The sequence below is a fragment of the Oryx dammah genome, unplaced genomic scaffold, assembly GCF_014754425.2.
Source record: "Oryx dammah isolate SB20612 unplaced genomic scaffold, SCBI_Odam_1.1 HiC_scaffold_29, whole genome shotgun sequence".
NCBI classification, from domain to species: Eukaryota; Metazoa; Chordata; class Mammalia; order Artiodactyla; family Bovidae; genus Oryx; species Oryx dammah.
The window spans coordinates 81,675,315-81,696,217 of record NW_024070213.1 but is presented as its reverse complement, the minus strand read 5'-3'; the positions used below and the strand labels follow the sequence as shown (position 1 = coordinate 81,696,217).

The 20,903-nt window shown below is 37.4% G+C and overlaps 1 protein-coding gene across 2 annotated transcripts in view; it reads left to right on the top strand.

Annotated features, from left to right (window-relative positions):
• NELL2 (neural EGFL like 2) overlaps nt 1-20,903 on the top strand; it is a 382,484-nt gene that overhangs the window by 219,591 nt on the left and 141,990 nt on the right. For both annotated transcript variants that reach the window (XM_040233810.1, XM_040233809.1), the window contains exon 14: nt 128-253. In XM_040233810.1, coding sequence (XP_040089744.1) covers nt 128-253 — 126 coding nt within the window. The remainder of the gene's footprint in view (nt 1-127; nt 254-20,903) is intronic.

The following is a 20,903-nucleotide window of genomic DNA, read 5'->3' as shown; positions in this document are numbered from 1 at the left end:
GATACTTTGAATACATTTTTAAAATTCTTCTCAATTAGTAACTTTTGCCCTCTCAACACCAAAGAAAATTGTAGAAAACCTGTAATATTTGCCATGGTTGACCTCTTGCCCTGCTTTTTCTTCACAGACATTGATGAGTGTGCCGAAGGGCGCCATTACTGTCGTGAGAACACGATGTGTGTCAACACCCCGGGTTCCTTCATGTGCATTTGCAAAACTGGATACATCAGAATTGACGATTATTCATGCACAGGTACACAGTGGCTATTTGTGAAGTAAACTACCTCTATGCCTTAAATTGACTTTTGAAAGTTTCTTTTAAACTCAGGTATTTGGAGAAGCATGCCGTAAATACCCACTTAAAACAAAACAAGTCATAAGTAAAAGCATATCTTTTTTATTTGATAGTTAATTCTGAATCCGTTCTAAGGAAAGAACTATCTCCTTGCTCTGGACAAGAAATTCCTATTAGAAATGTAAAGATAAACTGAAGAGTAAAATCAGTAATGCATAATTGTATACTTTTTTTTAAATTGTATACTTAAATAGTATTTATACACAACACTAATTTGAATTCTATGGCAAATCTGAGAAACAGCCCTTAAATAATATTTTCTCTACATGACAGTCAACTTTTGAATAGAGAAATGATGACATAAATAATGTGATGTTTTCAGAAAACGATTCTTGGTGTGCTAGGAAAAGGGAAAAACTTCGTTCCTCTGGGAAGTGTGGTCGAGTACCTGCCTCAGAGAAGTTTTGCTTATGTTTGTCTTATGAAATATCACTCCCATCAGTCCCATCCAGAGACCTGCTCAGGGGTATCTTGAGTGTTAGTAGTGTCTAAAGTCAGTCCTGGAATACAATAATCTATTCCCATTATAGTCTATAGAATATGAAAGAAAACTGTGCTAGCAGAGTAGCTTGCAGAATATGGGGATTAAAGAAATGTGGGTGTGAGATATGACATTCTTTTGGCTTTTTTAAATAGAAGAAGCATATATATATTTATATATGTGTGTGTGTGTGTGTATACATATACACACACATACACACGTCATATTCTAGAAAAACGTAGAATCATAAAGCTGGAGAGTACTTAAAGTGTTATCTTGTCATTTTCACTCTACCTCCAACTTATAGTTTTTATCAAGTGGATGTATAAACAATACTGAGAAGCCCGGGAAGGACTCTATAATACTTCCTGGTAAAAATACAAAATCTATAATAAAAATGTTGCCTTTGTTAATGTGTATTCTTCCAAGTCTTCATTATTGTGATAATACTCCAGATCTTTCTTGATTTAACAACGTGGTTATGTCTGCATGAACCCACCATAAATTGAAAATTTATTAAGTTGATAATGTATTTAATGCATCTAAGCCTTCAAACATCACAGCTTAGCCTAGCCTACCTTAAATGTGTTCAGGACACTTACATTATCCTACAGGTGTGAAAAGTCAACTAACACAAAGCCTGTTTCATAATAAAATGTTGACTATCTCATGTAATTTATTGAATACTATGATGAAAGTGAAAAACAGCATGGTTGTAAATGTACCGGTTGTTTACATCGGCTCTCTACTGCTGCTCAGAATCACAAAAGTATCGTGTTGCATATAGCTAGCCTGGGAAAAGATAAATTCAGAAGTTTATTTACTACTGAATGTCTATCATTTTTACACCACCATGAGGTCAAAAAAATCATTTATTGGACCATTGAAAGTGAGGACCGTCTGTACTTGGTATCCTGTTTATTAGTTAGTGCAAAGGGAAGGTCCTTCCTCTAAATTCAAGTATAGTGTCTATAAAACAGAACATGAAAATAAATTGTAATGGGAAGTGCCTTCTATGGAGAATAACCAAAGATATTCTGAAGGTAGAAAATATATTTAATATAGAATTGTCAATGGATTTACAGATTCTTGCTCTTTTGTTAGTTCATCCTAGGCATTTCCACATTATGGGAACACTTCTGCACTTTCTCTTTATAAAAAAATATCATCACACTGAGTGGCAAAGTATCCTGATGGAGTACTACAGAGATATTTTTCAACATAAAAAAAAGGGAACATAAAAGAACAAGTCTTAATAAATATATGAAGAATAAAATAGTTTGCCATAATATTGGTAATATCAATAAATCTGAGTTCTAATGTAATGAATAATGAAACTGTCTAAGATAAAACTATTCAGAGAGTGATATTTCAAGATGTGCTCCTTAAAAATCAGTGTTAGCAATTTTCAAGGAGTCTGCTAATTTTTTGTCATTAGAGACTTAAAAAGCTTTGTACATTTTTGTATTTCCTAGTGATTCATTTTGTTTTTCTCACAATCTTAAAAACTGTTAGAGATAAGTAAGGAAGAATACACAGCACAAAATTTGACATAGTGTTGAACGAGGAGTGTTTCTTCGGGGAGGGTATTTTCAAGAGGTTCATTTCCATCCTGAGCCTCTCTGTTGGCTGTAAATCCTAGGGCTAGTTCAGCTGTCATCCCTTACAGAGCATCTCCTTCTTTGGCTCTACCTCTCTCAGTATATTTTCTTTCCAAATAAAATCCCACAAATTACTGTTTGGGTTTTTTTTTTTTTTTTTTGACTACTTAGGGAGAATTTCTCTTAAGATTTCAAAGTATCTAATGATAAAAATGAACTGTCCCTTTGTTGGGATACCAAGAAAGGTTGAAATCATCTTAGGAAAAGCTATCAAGGCCATGATTTTTTGCCTAAGGAACCAGAGCCAGGGATTTCACGATCTAGCAGATGCTAGAATGTGTTTCTTTATTGATGCACCAGCATTTCCAACAAGCTATTCCTATGCTTCCATTTAAAAGAGACCGCATGTACACCCGTGGTGGATTCATGTCAATGTATGCCAAAACCAATACAGAATTGTAAAGTAAAAATTAAAAAAAAATAAAAATAAAAATAAATAAATAAATAAAAGAGACTTTCTTGCCTCTGAAATTTCTATCTACTGTGAGCAAGAATCCCATGGACAGAGGAGCCTTGCAGGCTGCAGCCCATGGGGTCACAAGAGTCGGACATGACTTAGTGACTAAACCACCACCACGTGAGTAGGTCTGCAAATTTGAGAATTTACATCCATACATAAAAGTTAGATTTTCTTGGGACTATGGGTGAATTTTATTTTGTCCTCCAGAGTCAGATGATCTTTGGCAAAACATTATGCTTTACCATGCACATATTTAGGGTTCCTGTAAAGGAGTGCATTTTAAAATTCTCCCTCTGTGAATCTTTTCCTCCACCCTTTCATATTAGCATCTGTACAGAAGGCTTGAAGAAATTACTCCTCTCTGTTGTGGGTTTGCCTCATGGCTGAAAGCATCATAGTTGTACTTTTTCAAGAGCTCTAATAAGACCAGAGTAGGACTTTGTTTCTCTGCGAACATTAGGGTTTATTTTCTCTGAGTTTTAGAAATAGGCATTCACATACTTGCAAGAGTAGGCCTTCCAGAATAAATGTCAAGACACCACTGCAGAGCTATTCTCTGATGTTTGTGACTGAGCTCTTGAAGTTCTGAATTTGTTTTGCTTCTGTATCCACTCTTTTCTAGTGAAGAGCACCCTGCCATAGCATGACAAGTGACCTTGTTAACACTGTACCCAGCAGACACTCAAATGTGCTTACCCTACCCGAAAATAAATCATAGACATTCTAATTTAAAGAAAAATCCAAGGCAATATGTGCTACTTTAGAGTCAAGGGCTTTGATCAATTAAAGAAGCCTTTTTTGTTTTTATACCCTATAGTTCTGGCATAGAAATTATGTATAACACAGAGTATTCACCTTCCATAGTTGGTAGAATTGCAGATTGTTTTGTTTTTTCCCCCTGTCACTTTCAGATAATTTGAGTTAGAGTTTCCTCATGATGAGATTTTAGAGATGCAAAAATTCTTGAGGATAATCTAGTCCTATCTCCTAACTTCCATAAATGAGGAAATTGAGGCTCAGAGAGATTAATTGCCTTCCTTTGGTCATGCAGTTAGTGGAAGGCAAAAGGGGAGTCAGAGATAAGAGTTCTTATTCTTAGTTCTTATGTTGTTCACCATTTGTTCAATTTGTAACCACATGAAAACAAGTAAGGAGAAAAGATTCATATTTTATCTAGAATTGCATGATTGAATTTATAATGCTCAGTAGCTAAACTGTCTTTCTATAGATTGTTTCACTTCATTCAGTTCAACTCTAAAAGGAATTTTCCCCCTATAGATCTTATAGTAATGATCAGAAGTCAAGAGAAGAAATAGAAATTGTCACTTTCTGGGCCTCTGACTGTTTTGCAGTTTCATTGATGACTCAGTTGCACCATTTGCACACTTTATATTCTTAATAAAGTGTTGATGCTGCACTTTAAAATGTTTGTCAACTCGTAAATTTTCCTTCCAGTGAGGGTTTTTTTCATGCTTAATACTTCATAATCTCTGTCCTCATGTTCTTTTCTATTCTGGAGAAAAACATGGGTCTACCTACAAGAAAAGAGAAAGTGAAGAAGGGAGGAAGCAAAGGAGGGAGGAAAAGAGGAAGGGAGGGAAGAAAGAAAGAAGGAGAAAAAACACAGAGGGAAGGGAAAGAAAAGGGTTTGGTTTGTACAAGCCAAGATGTTAGCAGTCCATTCTTTTATCTCTCTGATTATAAAAATAACTTAATTTTTATGCATAACAAAGTGTCTTGATTATCTCGACTAAGAGTTGGTGATGGACAGGGCAGCCTGGCGTGCTGCAGTCCATGGGGTAGCAAACAGTCGGACACAACTGAGCGACTGAACTGAACTGAATGCCTTTCTTGGTTTACTTGCATAAGCATTGATTAAATTGGAAACATCTTTCTGAATCTTATCAGCCCCCCTTTCTTTTCCTTTAAACTTTTTATTTTGTATTGGGATATATCCAGCTGACAATGTTGTGGTAGTTTCAAGTGAATAGCAAAGGGATTCAGCCTTACATACACATGTATCCATTCTCCTCCAAACCCCTCTCCCATCCAGACTGGCACATAACATTGAGTAGAGTTCCATGTGCTATACAATAGATCCTCGTTGGTTATCCATTTTGAATATAGCAGTGTAGACAGTTCTTCTTGACACAAGTCTTGTGTAGTGGACAAAGAATAAGATAGTTCTGGTAATATAGATGGGGGTCGCAGATTTTGGAATTATCAAAGGATAAAAATATCCTGAAGGAAAAGGTTTATTTCAGATTTTCATGATTTATATCTCTCTGCTTTGAATATTATAATGAAAAAATGGAGTTCTCATTCTTCTTAGGTTGATGAGCCTGTAAGCTTTCCACTCTTGTGTAGTTTTTTAGAGTGGGAGCAGGAATGGGGAGGGTAAGCCATGCTACCACCGAGGAATGGAAAAGATCCTGCCCAATTTAGGGAGAAAATTGATCCTTTAGGGCGGTGGTATCCAGCAAGGGTGATTTTGCCTTCCTGCCTCTCAGAGATTATTTGACAGTGTGTGGACATGTTGCTGGTTACCACAGCTGTGCGAAAGCGGGATACTACTGGCATCTGACAGGTAGAAGCCAGAGACATGCTAAACATCCTATAATATTATTACACTAACTAACCTCTTTGAGGAAATTCTTATTTTTCTGGAATCCATTCAACTGGGAGCTTTTCCTGTGGTTATTTTCTGAGTCATTCATCTTTATCCTACACAGGACATCCAGTATAAGACAGCTCCCCATAACAAAGAATTATATGACCCAAAATGTCCGTGGTGCCAAGGTTGAGAAATTAGGGTCACCTCGTCAAAAAGGTAGCATGTATACTTTCTTTTTAATTTCCTTTTTCCTCTCCTGGTTGTTTTTTTAGACCTTATATAGAGAGCCCTTCGCTCAGTTCTTATGGTACCCAGTGTCCTTTTATTGGCCTTTGGCCACAAAAGGGGCCCCTTCTTGGTAAGTCCAGCTCTCTCCCAAGTTCTTTTCTCTTCTTTCTCTTATCAAAAACCTGTTCTTAAGCCTCACAGACATAGAGGGCAGACTTGTGGTTGCCAGTGAGAAAGGGAGTTGGAGAAGGGATGGACTGGGAGTTTAGGGTTAGCAGATGCAAACTGTTACGTATAGGATGGATAAGCAACAAGGTCCTACTATATAGCACAGGGATCTATATTCAATATCCTGTGATAAACCATAAAGGAAACGAATCTGGAAAGGAATATATATATATGTGTGTGTGTGTGTGTGTGATGTGTGTGTGTGTAACTGAATCACTTTGTTGTATAGCAGAAATCAATATAGTATTGTAAATCAACTATACTTCAATAATATACATTAAAAAAAAAAAACTGTTCTTAGCTTAACTTAGGGGAATGCGGCAGAAGGGGTTTCTTAGGGCCCCTCAAATGGCACTATTCTGCTTCCTCCTCACTGTGCACTTACCCTAACTGCTTCCATTGTTCCAGAGCTACTAATTCTGGCTTTAGTCCTTGTCACATATCACAGAAAGTTCATAAAGTGTCTAAGCACAAGAAATTCTACTGGATACTTGATTTTTGTTGTTAAACACGGAGCCTCCTCTGGTGTTCCCTGAGGAGTTTTACTTCTTAAAGTACTTAACTTTTTATAGCATTGAATACTCCTAGTGCTTACATTTTATGATCTCATTGTTGCGGTTACTTCTTTTTCTCTAACATGGCCCATACTGACTTCTTAAAAATTCATTACCATCCTATTTGTCAGGTTTTATTACTGTTGATTTTCTAACATTTTCTAGAGTTTTGGATGCTATTTGACATACACAGAAGGTTGCAGAGGATTTACTACTGAGCAACAAAAGCAAAGATTTTAAGTCTATTGTAACCCATGCATGCCCCTTCCACAAATAGTTGTCTCTTGTGTGTGTTTGTTTGAATCCCCTATTAATTAATGCTAGAAAAGGTAATTTCCTTAAAGTGCTTAAAGAGATGAAACACCACATAATATTATTCTTTTTATCCTTCACTCTTCCAAAAAGAATTTAAATTGAAGTTGATAATTTATTTTATGGATCTACAATAATTTTTTTATCGCTGCTTTAATATGGCTCTCAGTGGATTTATCAAAATCACAAGTACAGAAGAAAATAGATAATTCATTGTGCGTGTAGCATGATAATTACTGGTATATAAATTGTGAAGGAAGTACAAGTATTGTGGACAATGGCAGAGAGGATAGGAGGCCAGGAGAAGCACAGATCAGAGACGATGGTAAAGAACAGGAAGTGAAAATATGCATATCAGTGCTCACAAAAATCCTAAATAAAGTAATTTTAACTATAAAAGGCCTTGGCTCTTTAGTAAAATACCTAGCACAGAAGAAATCTGTAATAAAGTTAGCTACTATCATTGTTGTTGCTATTGTGATTAGAGAAGTGATCCTCTTGAGGAAATGTCTTATTTCCCTAGGACTTCTTCAACTGGGCACTTCTCTCTGGTTGTTTTTCAATGGAATTATTTTTATTATTATTATAAACAGATAGATTTGCTGGAGCAATAGATTCAATGTATTTTTATTTATTCAACTGACTTGTTATGTACCTATGAATGGGAGCTTAAAAAAGAAAAGAGAAACCTTGGTGTAACTGAATAGCACTCTCTCTGGAAGTTAGAAAAACTCCTTCCATAGGAGGATTTGTTGTACTTCCTAGGATCAGGGAGGTTCCTCAGATTGTTCTTGAGAATGAATGCTAGATGGGGATACCCAGGGGCTAGATAGCTGCATCCAGGCCTTACTGTGGATACTAATCTGCCCAGAGTAGAAATATGGCCTATAGAGAATTAGTGAGTCTGGTCAGTTCTCAGGCAGGGCAGATTTTATGAGCCTGGCTGCTTCCATGTGAATTTCTTTTCTAAAGACACACAATCAATGATCAGACAATCCTACCATCTGGCCATTAGTTGCCATGATTATTGAGAAAGACTTTTGCATTTTTATGAGTAATCATTCCAAATTGTCCTTTTCTGGAATCAACATTACAAAATATGATACAGTTGTGGTATATTTCATTAAACATGAAAAATCAGATTTGGGGTTTTAAAATTTAAAAATACAGCCTCTAATGCTAATAGCTGCCTCATTCATCTCCTACAGTTCCTTATATATTATTATGCTGTATAGTTAAATTATTGAGTAACTTGAAAATCTTAACATGATTACAAAATTGAATTAAAATACCAAGCCTCAGGACTCAAAGAATTAATAATGAAAAGCAGTTTTTTAAGCAAACATAATCAAGAAAACCTCTCTAGAAGAATGTGTACTGTGGTTACCAGGAAGGGTTAATGTTTAGAAAACTTCAGACCACATTTGGAAAACTTACAGAGAACAGAAGTGAGACACGTCTGCACAGTGAGTGTGGAGGCCAAGGCAATGTGCTTATCTCTCTTCTGAAACACATATGTGCACGCATACAATTAGCAGTCAGCTCAAAATGGAACAGGCTCAAAGGCTCAGGGAGCTGAATTGCCTTTTTCAAGATGAAAAGCTTGGAAAAGGAGTCTGTGCTATCTGAATCTGTCAGTGAGTGGGGGTTGTACACCACCACCAATATAGTGGTTTCCAGGCTTGTCAGAGCCTTTATGCAGCATCTCAGCCCAGCCTTCGTATCCATGTATGTCCTCCAGCCTGGCTGTGGTTTGATCAGAGAGCACACCCAGTGGTGTGCGTCCGCACAAGCTTGCCTCTGTGCAAGGTCATCCGAACACTGAAGTGATGGGAGCTGCCTCATTAAGCAGACTCACTGGCTTTGACTTGGTTGGTAAACCCTAATTCACCTTTGTCCCAAATGGATTACTATCTGAGTTTTAATATGAGATTTTTATGTGAAAAGCACAGAGCTGAAAACTCACAGAGGGGAATACAAAGATTATACATGCCAGGAGTGGAATAATAGTGGTGTCTTAGAAACAGACAACCTGTGGGGGACAGAATTATTGAAATTGAGGTTTAAAAGATGCCTTTCACATCCTTCCTTGATTGTTGGCTTTAGCACCTTAGCCAGAATGGATGTGTGGCCTTTCTTCTCCCTCTTCACTGTATGCTCCGTGGAACAGAGTTCGTCTGGCTCTGCTGCTGATCTAGTCTTGCAGTGGCTGTGTATCCTCCTGGTGACATAGTCCTGTGTTCCCCTTTTCTCCTCAGTCCACGGTGCCTTTGCAGTATCATGTTCAGGTCATGGGTTTAGACTCGGAGACTGAGCTTCTCTCAAATCCAGAGCCATTTCTCTCCTGTGTGCCTCTGCCGGATAACAGCAGAGCCTCACTCTCTGTTTGGATAATATTTTCACTAGTCTATGTGTTGCCACCTATTTCAGTGATTGTTACTTCCTTTAGATAACTTCTGATATCACATAGAGGCTTTCTTTTGCTTAAACCAAGTTCTATCAGAGGGACTAACATTATTATTAGTTACCTACTGCTGCATAACAAACAACCCCCAAGTTTAACAGCTTAAAATAGCACACATTTATTGTCTCACAGTCGGTGGGTTAGGTATCTGGGCATAGAATAGCTGGATTCTTTTTTTCGGGTCTTTCACATGGCTACAATCAATGTGTCCACCGGAGCTGGGGGAGGGTTTTTCTCTAACCTTACCTTTGTAGTTGGGGTATTCAGTTCCTTCCTGGCTGTTGACCATTAGTTTCCCTTGGTTCCCTTGCCATATGACCCTTTCCAACATGGTGGCTTGTTTCATCAAAACCGGCCAGAGAAAGAACCTGCTGGCAGGACAGAATCAACACCTTTTGTGACCCAACCAAAGTAATAACATATGGCTTTTGCTAAAGTGTATTGGTTCAAAGCAAAGCACTGAGATCCAGCTCATGCTAAAGAGGGAAATTACACAAAGCCACGTCTATCACGAGATGGAAACTCTCTTAAAGGCTGCCTACTGCAGCCTTTATCAATAGTTAACTAACCCACTTCAGCTAAGTACTGATAAAGAGCTCCAGGTTGAAAAATAAGAGTCATGAATGAACAGTAAAATGGGTTGTGTTAGAACTGTGTGTGAATGATTGTGAAAAACTCAAGATGTCACACATTTCTTTCACTTTTCTTGGCGGCAGAGTTTTGATCTGGGTGCATAGTAGGGTCCAATTTAATAGAAGGAGATGGTGTAAATGAATCATTACAGTACTTTGTGGTATATTCTGTAACAAAGGGAAGTGCAGAGAGCTGTGGCCAGCTCAGAAGGGGCAGTGAGTAGTCTGGTTTAAGCCTGGTTTGGGGCAGGCGTCACCAAGTGACATTTTAAATTGAGGTTTTAAGGATGAATAGACATTTCAGGAGAGTGAGAGAAGGAATTTCAGGTAGAAGGAAGAGTAAGTACAAAAGTATAGGTTGTTTATAATGGCAAGTTTAGTGTAAATGGAATTGTTAGCGATAAAGCCAGCAAACTCTGGAAATTCTAAGACACATTTTATAGTTTCTAAAACATTTCACTCAGCCTCTGTACCTTCTAATTGAGATGTGTACATTGACGCATTAGTATTTCACTTTGTTTTTGTTTTATGTTATTTTTCTTTTCTGCTGTGAAAATGATTATTAAATTGATGATACTTCTAACAATCAGAGCTAGAATCAAGGTGATAGGATATTTCATTTCAAAGAAGACAGAATGCTTTGTCAGTATTCTTGGAACTCCATGAAAGCATATTTTCAGTGTGGTCTGATGAGAGCTGAATTTAGAATTTTTTTAGAACAAAATCATAACCATTAAGTCACAACCTGAGGCATTTTTATACAATAGATTTGAGCATACATATCCCTTAAATGTTAGGAAATGCAACAACAACAAGGAAAAAGACAGGAAATGGCTAAGTGTTCCACAGAGCTTCTCTCTTTAGTTGGTCCAAATCAAATCTTAATCTTCTCTCTAGCCTCCTCATCTCCACAAATATTTTAAGGTATTTTAGTATGGATACTAGCTCATCCAGATTTCTTGGATCTGAGTCTTTGTTCTGCTGTCTGCTAGCTGTGATCTTGAGCAATGTACCTAACCTCTAGGCTTCATTTTCTTCATCTTTAAAATGGGATGATGTTACATACCTTACATGTTGTTTTTAGAACCAAATGAGGTGAAGCATGTACTATCATCAGTATAACAGCTGAAACATAGTAAGCATTTAGAAGTGATAGTTATCTTTGTTCCTAGTTGTGGTGAACAGAATAATGTCCCTCCAAAGATGTCCATATCCTCGTCCTGAAAACCTTTAAATATGTTCATGTACATGGCAAGAAGGATTTTGCACATCTGATTAAGGTTAAAGGCCTTGAAATGAGGGGATTATCCTGGATCATCTGAGAGTTTCAATCTAATCACACGAGTCCTTAACAGACAAGAGCTTTGCCTGGCTATTGTCAGTAGGAGATGTGTCTATGGAAGGATGGTCAGAGACTTGCAACATTACTGGCTATGAACATGAAGTGGGTCAGGAGCTGGGGAACACCTGGAGGAAAAATCAGCAGAGCTTTCAAAAAAGAATGCAGCTCTCTAGACATGTTGATTTTAGTCTGGTCAGACTCAGGACCTATAGAACTATAATATAATGAATTATGTCATTTCAAGTCATTGAGTTGAGAGTTTATTATGGTGATAATAGAAAACTAACATATTATTATTAGCTCACTCTGTTGAATTGTCCAAAACTATATTTAAAAATGATTCTCAGTTCCCATCTCTTTTCTAATTGTTGAGGAGCAGTAATTCAATTCCAGTAATTCTGGAGCAAGTCTGGTGTTTATGGAGAGAGTTAGGAAGATAGTCTGTTACACAGAGGAGATCCAGTTCATATTTATCCCTGAATTCCTCACTTTAATGGTTGAGTTGCTTTTATCATATTCAGTTTCTGGTGTAAAAGTTCAGTGTGCTCCTTATTTTAAAAGACATTTTTCTAGTCTAATTCTAAAGAACACAAACATATGTACAAACACATAAAATTATGCAGAAAGATCAAACCAATCAATTCTAAAGAAAATCAGTCCTGAATATTCACTGGAAGGACTGATGCTGAAGCTAAAGCTCCAATACTTTGGTCTCCTGATGCTAAGAACTGACTCCTTAGAAAAGACCCTGATGCTAGGAAGAATTGAAGGCAGGAGAAGGGAAGGACAGAGGATGAGATGGTTGGATGGCATCACCAATGCTATGGACCTGAGTTTGAGCAAGCTTTGGGAGTTGGTGATGGACAGGGAGGCCTGGCGTGCTGCAGTCCATGGGGTCGCAAAGAGTCACACATGACTGAGCAATTGAACTGAGCTGAGACTATACATTTACCCAAACACAGTAAATCCAATGATGGTATAGTACATTTCTTATCTGCCTACTTTTAAAAAGTTTATTAACTTCATAATATGAAGAAAGTTGGCAGATAATAATTTTGAAAATACTATTTTTAAAGTACATGTGTAGACTTAGTTGTTGGGGGATTGCTGCTGCCATAGATCTTTGGAATGGATTGTAGGGTGGTTGAGAATGACCTTTATATTCAGGAAGGCTCCACGCCAGCAAGACTATATCTGAGTCACAAATCAGTGACCAGAATTGGTTCTCAGGTTCCATATATTGGCTTTGGGGACATTTTAATGATTCAACATTTAAACAGTCAGATGATTTCATTATGAAAATCAGGAATTGCAGCCAGATTTTCAGATGGTTCTCCATTAATTTTGGGTCTGTGTCACTGCACCTCAATTATCAAATGCAGCTGCCTAGCAGCAGAACCCTCTTAGGAGGAGAGGGTATCCCCATTCATTGAAAGTCCTCATTTCCCATTCGCTGAGACTCAGCAGTTCCAGTAAGAAAACTGATGACTGAATATCAGAATTCCTATAGCCAGGCTGCCTCATCCATTTAGTTAACCATGAATTAGAGTATTTTTAGTTTGCAGCCTATGATTTATAGTATTAAAGTGATCATAATGATGGTCATTTTAAGCTATAGAGATTTTAATATAGAAATAATGTCAAAGGTTTGGTTTTTTTATGAGTCATGTTCCTACCAAATGCATAAATCACATTGACATAAACCTCAGGAAAACCATCAGATACTTCAGTAAATTTTGAATTCATCTATATTGCTTTTCCTTGTGAAATTAAATAACCTTAAATAGTTCATTGGAAGGACTGATGCTGAAGCTGAAACTCCAATACTTTGGCCACCTCATGTGAAGAGTTGACTCATTGGAAAAGATCCTGGTGCTGGAGGGATTAGGGGCAGGAGGAGAAGGGGATGGCAGAGGATGAGATGGCTGGATGGCACCACCGACTTGATGGACATGAGTTTGAGTAAACTCTGGGAGTTGGTGATGGATAGGGAGGCCTGGCGTGCTGCGATTCATGGGGTCGCAAAGAGTCAGACAGGACTGAGCGACTGAAATGAACTGAACTGAACTGAACTGAAATAGTCATGTCACATGCAGAATATGTATGCCATTCTAGTATAGTATCAAATAGTTGGCCAATTTTTAAAACTCCTAAAAATTGAGTTCATTACAAGGTTTATACAGAAGAAATTGTTTAGAACAAAAAAAACATAAAATTTGGTGATAAACTGGAAAAGGTCCATGGAAGTGAAACTGATGTGAGTAATAGATGTTGTTTTCTAATGGCCAGTTTATTCTTTGATAGATGTAATATTTTTCAAAAGGGGGTAGCAGTCAATGGCTTATAAGGAGATAATAAGATATTGCATAGAATGTAACTATCTAAGGGAATATAAAACCTAGATTGAATTTGCAGGATTTCACTCTGAGTTATCAGTGAAGGAGGCTATTATCAGTTGCAAGTTCTCTGCTAGAGGAGCTGGGCCAGGGGCTTTTGGCATTAGCTTAGCTGATATTAATGATGCTTTTGATTTTGTTTGGCTTCTCTTTATACACATAACAAGTCCTGTATTATCCCTCCTTTAGCAGTAAAGCCTTCCACATTTCTATGGAGAACCTGAGCCTGATGATAAACAACTAAGAGCGAAGGGGCAGGCTGTTTACCAATTGTCCTCGTGGCCACAGGCAACTCTCAGCCTTTCTGCATCTCAGTTTCCTGTCAGCAAATGGGGCGGGGGGCGGGGGAATATGATTTGTTTGTATCTAGTCAATGGCAAGCCACTCCGGTACTCTTGCCTAGAAAATCTCATGGACTGAGGAGCTTGGTAGGCTGCAGTCCATGGGGTCGCTGCTAGTCGGACACAACTGATCGACTTCACTTTGACTTTTCACTTTCATGCATTGGAGAAGGAAATGGCGGCCCACTCCAGTGGGCCTGGAACTGGATTCTTGCCTGGAGAATCCCAGGGATGGGGGAGCCTGGTGGGCTGTCATCTGTGGGGTCGCACAGAGTCGGACACGACTGAAGTGACTTAGCAGCAGCAGCAGTCAACGCTCTTAGGTGCAAGTAATAGAAAAAACTCTGGCTCTCTTAACCTTAAAGGGATTTCCTGGAAACGTTTGTACAGCCTAAGAAGCAGTCTGTAAAATGTGCAGAGACCAAGGCGTTACTGGAGGCTTTAATGGTTTTCTCTGGAAGGGGCAATTATAAGATGTTGTTACCCATTGCTAGGTGCCACTAAAGGATACGGAGTGAGAATGCACAGCACTGAAAGGTAAAGCTAACTCTCCCGCTATTTCCAGCCACCCACTCTACATTCCAAATTCCTGGGCAGAAGCAGGGGGTTGTTTTAGTGTATGTCACATGGCCATGTATTTGCCAAGTGGCAGGAGGTTGCCTGGGGGGAAGGAAGCCTTCTTTTGGCTTCCATGGTGAGAGAGATGCTCTGACTCACACAGAGGATGATGTCTTCAAAACAGACAGACAGTTGAGATGCTGGATGGGTGAAGAGTGGGGTCAGGAATGGAGAGGACAGGAGAGGCAGACAGACAGGGAGAGGAATCTATGTTGTCCTTACTTCTTAATCTTCCCAGCTGAATTGGGTTCTGTAGTAAGACTATATGTAAAAGAAGGTTGAAAACCTTTCGAAACATTACAAAATTATAACATGGTATGGTTATTGTTATTATTCCTACTGTCACGATCTCAGTTCAAACCTTCCTTGTTTTTCACCTGGACATTTTCAATATTCTTCTGGCTAACTCACTGTCTGTAGTATTTTGCCTGTTCAGTATGACTCAACTCTTGTCAACAGCTTTGTCTTCCTATCCAGTGCAGTCATTTCCTCTTCTAGAAACTTCAATGAAAGTAACACTAACACAGCTTAGCAAAGCATATATGTCCACCTATATCCATGCATATGTCCACCTGTATCCTTCTACAAACCACAGGCTTCTCCTGTTTTGCAAAACGACTATAGAACTTGATAAGGTACCACAGTGCAGTGCAAAACTTGATAAGGTACCACTCTATAATTCAAATTCTGATGTAACTGGCTCCAGCCCCATTCTCCACTTGGATGAACCAAAGGTCTTAGGTTTTTAGAGGGTTGGGAGAAGGAAAGGAAGTAGAAAGTCACTGACATGATCATCTGAGACTTTAATATTTCAATTCAAAGCATATTTAACCTTGCCAGGATTCCACAGAGAGCATGCTCCAAAGCCTTCCAGCAGGAGAAGGCTTTCAGGCTCCCAACACATGTCAATCTCTGAGTCTAGGCATATAGCCGTCCCTGTCTGCTCCTGTGCAACTCTCCGTCACAGTAGGGTTGCATCCAATCATAGTGACCCATGTCACACAATTTTCTGCTCCTTCTAGTCTAAACCAAGAAAACTGACCCACTAAATACTAAAAACCAGAAGTAGCAGCACCTGTCCGCTCCCCTTCCAGCCACACAATGCATCACACAGTAACTGGGCAACTGACTAAAAATAGTGTTTCCGTTAACCTTGTAACATTGCTACCTTTATCTTACTCGATTAGATTTTTAGACCTCACTTATCCCCTTATGGTAGGTTTTATCATACCATTCTCCAAGAATGTCTTTGCTGATACGGTTTTTATGGGCCAAAATAGCTTTCTTCCTTTTTCTCACTGAAATGCTGCTTACCTTTTCTGAGTCAGTGAACATGGTCTCACTTGTCTGAAGTTTCTTTGAGTCTTCTCATTAGAAAGTGAGTTAATTTAGCAGCTAATGGCATGAAGTTCAAGTAGATTTAGTATTTACCTTCTTAGTCAGAGTATGACATGTTAATAGATCTCTTCATCTGCATTTCTACAGCTCTTAATTCAATCTGTTTACTTTTGTGATTAGTTGTTTACACATCTGTCTTCCCCATTAAATTATATATGTTATTTGAAGACAGGCTTTATGTCTTTTCATCTCCATGCTCACAGAGTAAAACTTAGTGAATTTAATAAATGTTTCTTGAATCAATTAATTAAGTTGATATCTGTATAATAATGAGAGGAAGGAAGTGACAGGTGAAACATTCACATGATCAGTGCATTTGGAGGTTTTCAAAAGTAATTTTATCAACAAAATTCAAGAATAGGTCTTAGAGCTAGATAGCATTTCTGTGAAATGTATAGTATTACCTTGTGACTGCTTCCCACATACTGTATATTTAATCGACATAATCTTATGCTGGTGATATCCCTGTTCATAGTTGAGAAGAGAGGTTGAGTAACTTGCTCAAGTTCTCGTTTATTATAAGTGGAGGAACTCTAGTCAAATAAGGAAAGAAAGCACATTTGGCCACTCTCTTTTCTTCTTTCATCATTTTAAGGAAAGCAAAACTACTCCTAGAGTATAAATATATAAGCCAAACATATATTGGTAAACTTTGGCTCTGAGTCTCACTGTGCTCAAGTTCATGTCTGTTAGGTTTTGTATCAGAGCTAGTCCCAGATAGCATGGTATGGGAGACCACCTACCTACTCCTTCACATTTTCCTCAATGTCTGGGTTCTAATAGCCTCACATTCCTTCTAGTGGCTTTAGAATGGACACAAGCTATCACACTTTTCTATGTCTTCTCTAGCAGAACACATAAAGCCAGGTGTTCATTAAATAGCTAATTATTGAGCACTTATACATAAGACATTCTGCTTATAATAACAAGAGCTAACATTTGTGTTCATTATATGCTGGGCACAGTGGTAAACCCCTCAGTATATGCATTTTCTCATCTAATCTTATTAGTTATCTTTTAGGTTAACACTGTTATCATCTCTGTTTTACATATGAATGAGTTGAAGCTAAAGAAGTTTATGTAACTTATCATAAATTTATCATAAATTTGTAGGTTCTTAAGTGATAGGGCCACTCAGGGAAGCTAAAAGTATGTCCCAGTAGTATTTTGATTGATCAAAATAGCTGCATGGATCAAGAGTAATTTTAAGCCTCCATTATTCAACTTTTTCTCTGACTTCTTTCCTTAAGTTGAATTCTTCACTTTATGTTCAATAGTTAGTATAGTACTGTACACAAGCATCACTCTTGAGCCAGATCCCTAGGTCTGAATTCTGATTATTCAGCTTAACCTTCAGCAAGTTACTTAACTCTCAGTGCCTCTGTTTCCTCTTTTGTGAAGTGGGAATGAAAATAGTAATACTTATACTCAGTGTGATGGGTTAATATATATTTATCCATATATATATGTGTGTGTGTGTGTATGTATGTATAATATATAAGGCATTTACAGCAGTGCTTCACTTGTGTTTTTTTTTAATATTTATTAACTGCAATTTGGAAGATATGTGCTTTTGCTTTGGATTATAAAAATATAAAATTACCTATACACTTGAAAACTTTATAGTGTACCAGAGGAGTTAGAAATACATCCATTTAACCAGTTAATGAAAATGAATAAAAGACAAAATTAATTACTAAAAAAATGTTATAGGCAATGTGCTATGGCCATTTGCTTGTACAAAGTTATAAGAATGGATGAAAAATGAGGGATAAAAAGAAATGAGGAAAAATACATTAAGTAGGAATTAGGAAGTGAGGGGTGTGTGAAAGGACTGATCATTTAATAGCTGGGAAACTCAACGATTATTCTATCTCCTTGAGATTTTTTCTCTCTTAGTAAAATGGAGAAATTATACCCACCTTATAAAGATACTGAAAAGACTAATAATATTAATGTTTAAGTGACTACAAGAATGGCTGTAAAATAACATATGGTTAACCAGATAATATGAAATCTATCTTATTATTTAACTATAAAAGAGATTATTATGCCCAAGGAGAAATTTGGAATTCAGAAAAAGAAGACATTTTTCTCCTAGTCCAACTCATTTTTGCCTCAGCCAATACCTATTTCTATAGCTGTAGGCATCTAGGCCACCGTGATTCATTGCTCACTGTCTACACCCAGTTCATCTACATGTCTTCTGTTTTTGTTTTCAGAATAAAACCCAAATCTGCACCCTTGTCTTTATCTCGCTCCCAGTGTATAAGTCCAAGCCGCCCTATTGTTGTCAGCACCATATTGGTTTTCCATATTTGTTCTTACTATTTCCAACCTATTCTGTGCGCAGCAGTCAGAGCAATAATTTAAAAGCAAAAATTGAACCATGTTATACCCTTGCTTCTTGCCTTCAGTCCCTTCAGGGGCCCGTCTTTACAAATCTGTGATACAATTTCTCCTTTCCTCTCCCCTTTTGTCTTATCCATTCTGCCTTGCTTCTTGTGTTTGGTCTCATTGGCCTCTTCTTTTTTCCTGGAAGAAATCCCAGACCCACCTCTTCTTCAGAGATTTCCTGTATTCTGTCCCTTTCATTTGGAACACTTTCCCTCCCTTTCCTCTTGCTCAGTTCTTTTCCTTATCCTTTAGATTTTAATGTTATTACCTTCCTTGTCTATTTTATATAATTAGCCTCTTCCCCATTCCCTGTGATTCTCAATCATGTCACCTATGTTTCCTTCAAAAACTAGTATCACACACAAACCTTTCTGTGTGTTTTTCTTACTTATGGCCTGTTTTTCTCCAGCTCCTATTAGCTCCACAAAGGCAAGGAAAATGTTGCTTCTGCTTTGTTCCTCATTGGATACCCAGAATAGTTCCTGGGAAGTACTTGATGACTGAATACCAGTAGACATTTGGATTCATTAATTCATTCAAAAAATACGTGTAGATTACTACCAAGAGCATCAAAGCACATCATATCATAGTTTTATGGAATAAAAAAATATTGTATTAGGGAATGTGGAATATTGTGTATGTACATACTTTACCAGAGAAGGCAACGACAACCCACTCTTGCCTGGAGAATCCCATGGATTCTCCTCTGAGCCTGGTGGGCTACAGTCCATGAGGTCTCGAAGAGTCGGACATGACTGAGCAACTTTACTCTTGCTTTTCACTTTCATGCACTGGAGAAGGAAATGGCAACCCACTCCAGTATTCTTGCCTGGAGAATCCCAGGGACGGAGGAGCCTGGTGGGCTGCCGTCTATGGGGTCGCACAGAGTTGGACACGACTGACGTGACTTAGCAGCAGCAGCAGCAGCATATACTTTACCTCATGTAGTATAGCATGTCTGCAGAGTTTGTTAGTGCCTTTGGAAGACTGACAATCAAATACCTCACCAGGAACCTGAGACTGAATTAAGACTTTTTCTCCTTTGTCACACCCGGTTATCATACTTGTCTGATTCTATTTGAGGAAAAGTTTGAGGTATACTTCTAAAATACTAGTAGGTGGTTGCCATGGCGCTTTTTTTTTTTTTTTTTTTTTTTACTTTCTAAGTTAAATTGCATAGAATTTGTCTCAGATGTATTATACAAAATGAAACTCAGTTACATGCCATACAATGAGCTCATCTCTGTCAGTTTCTCTAGTCCCTTACTCATGTTTATTGCTAAACCAAGCCTATTTTGTCTGTATTTTTTCTTCTACTGCAATATAATGACCTGAATATGTTATTCCAAGCTTATCCCAGCAGAGGAATAGAATGACATTGTTAATCTCTTTGCACTGGTTTCTGTGTTCAGTCTATCAATAGCTAAATCTTTTTGTTAACAGTAGTAAGTGTAAATTTGAGGCACTTTCAACACAAATGGTTTTGTATTATTATTCCTTTCTAGTTTATCTTATCCTGTCAAACATCTCCCTGGTTCAATTAGATTTTCCCTGGAGATTTCATTGATATTGTTCCAAGTAGAAACTCTTACTCATGTTTCTAGTCTTTTTTTTTTAAGTCTTGTAAGTATTTTTCAAGTATAGTATTTTCTTTTTAATTTTGTAAAATCTTGTATGCACATAGTAGAACCAGTCCATCAAAATGAATTAGGTTAATATTTATCAATAGAAGTCCTATTGAAATTCAAGGAAAAACAAATACATGTGTTTTAAAAAATTCAACATTGGTGAATTTAAATATGCCACATTTATGTGAAACCCTAAATTTTTCTTTCATATTGCTATGTGTTTTATTTTATATATGCTTTATTTTCTTTCTAATACAGAAGTATTAGATGTGCCCAGTAAAAACAAAACAGCCACAAAAAGGAGGAAGGAAATTAAAATCCTCCACTATCCCATATCCTATTAGTATTTTAGAAATAGTTCTTTATCTATGCATACAATACATATCTTTTAAAATTAGATCAGAATCATATTATAATATTATTTTTAATCTTTTAAAATGATTAATTTGGTATGAATATTTTCTCATATCAATAATATTTCACAACATTATTTATAATGGTTGTTTAGCATTCTATAGAATAGATACACTCTAATTTATTTAGTCAGTCATATATGTTTGAAATTTTAAGCACTTAGCAAAATTTCATTGTTAAGGATAACACATGGGGTGGGGTTTTTTCCTAAGCCTCTTTGATAATTTCCTTAGGATACATTTCTATGAAGAAAACCATCAGGTCTACGTTTTGCACATTTTAATACTTTAGATGTATATTATCAAATTTTGATAATTGTCCTCTGAAAGTCTGCACCAATTGTATTCCCAGTCGGCAGTATACAAGAAAGGCTGGTTCCC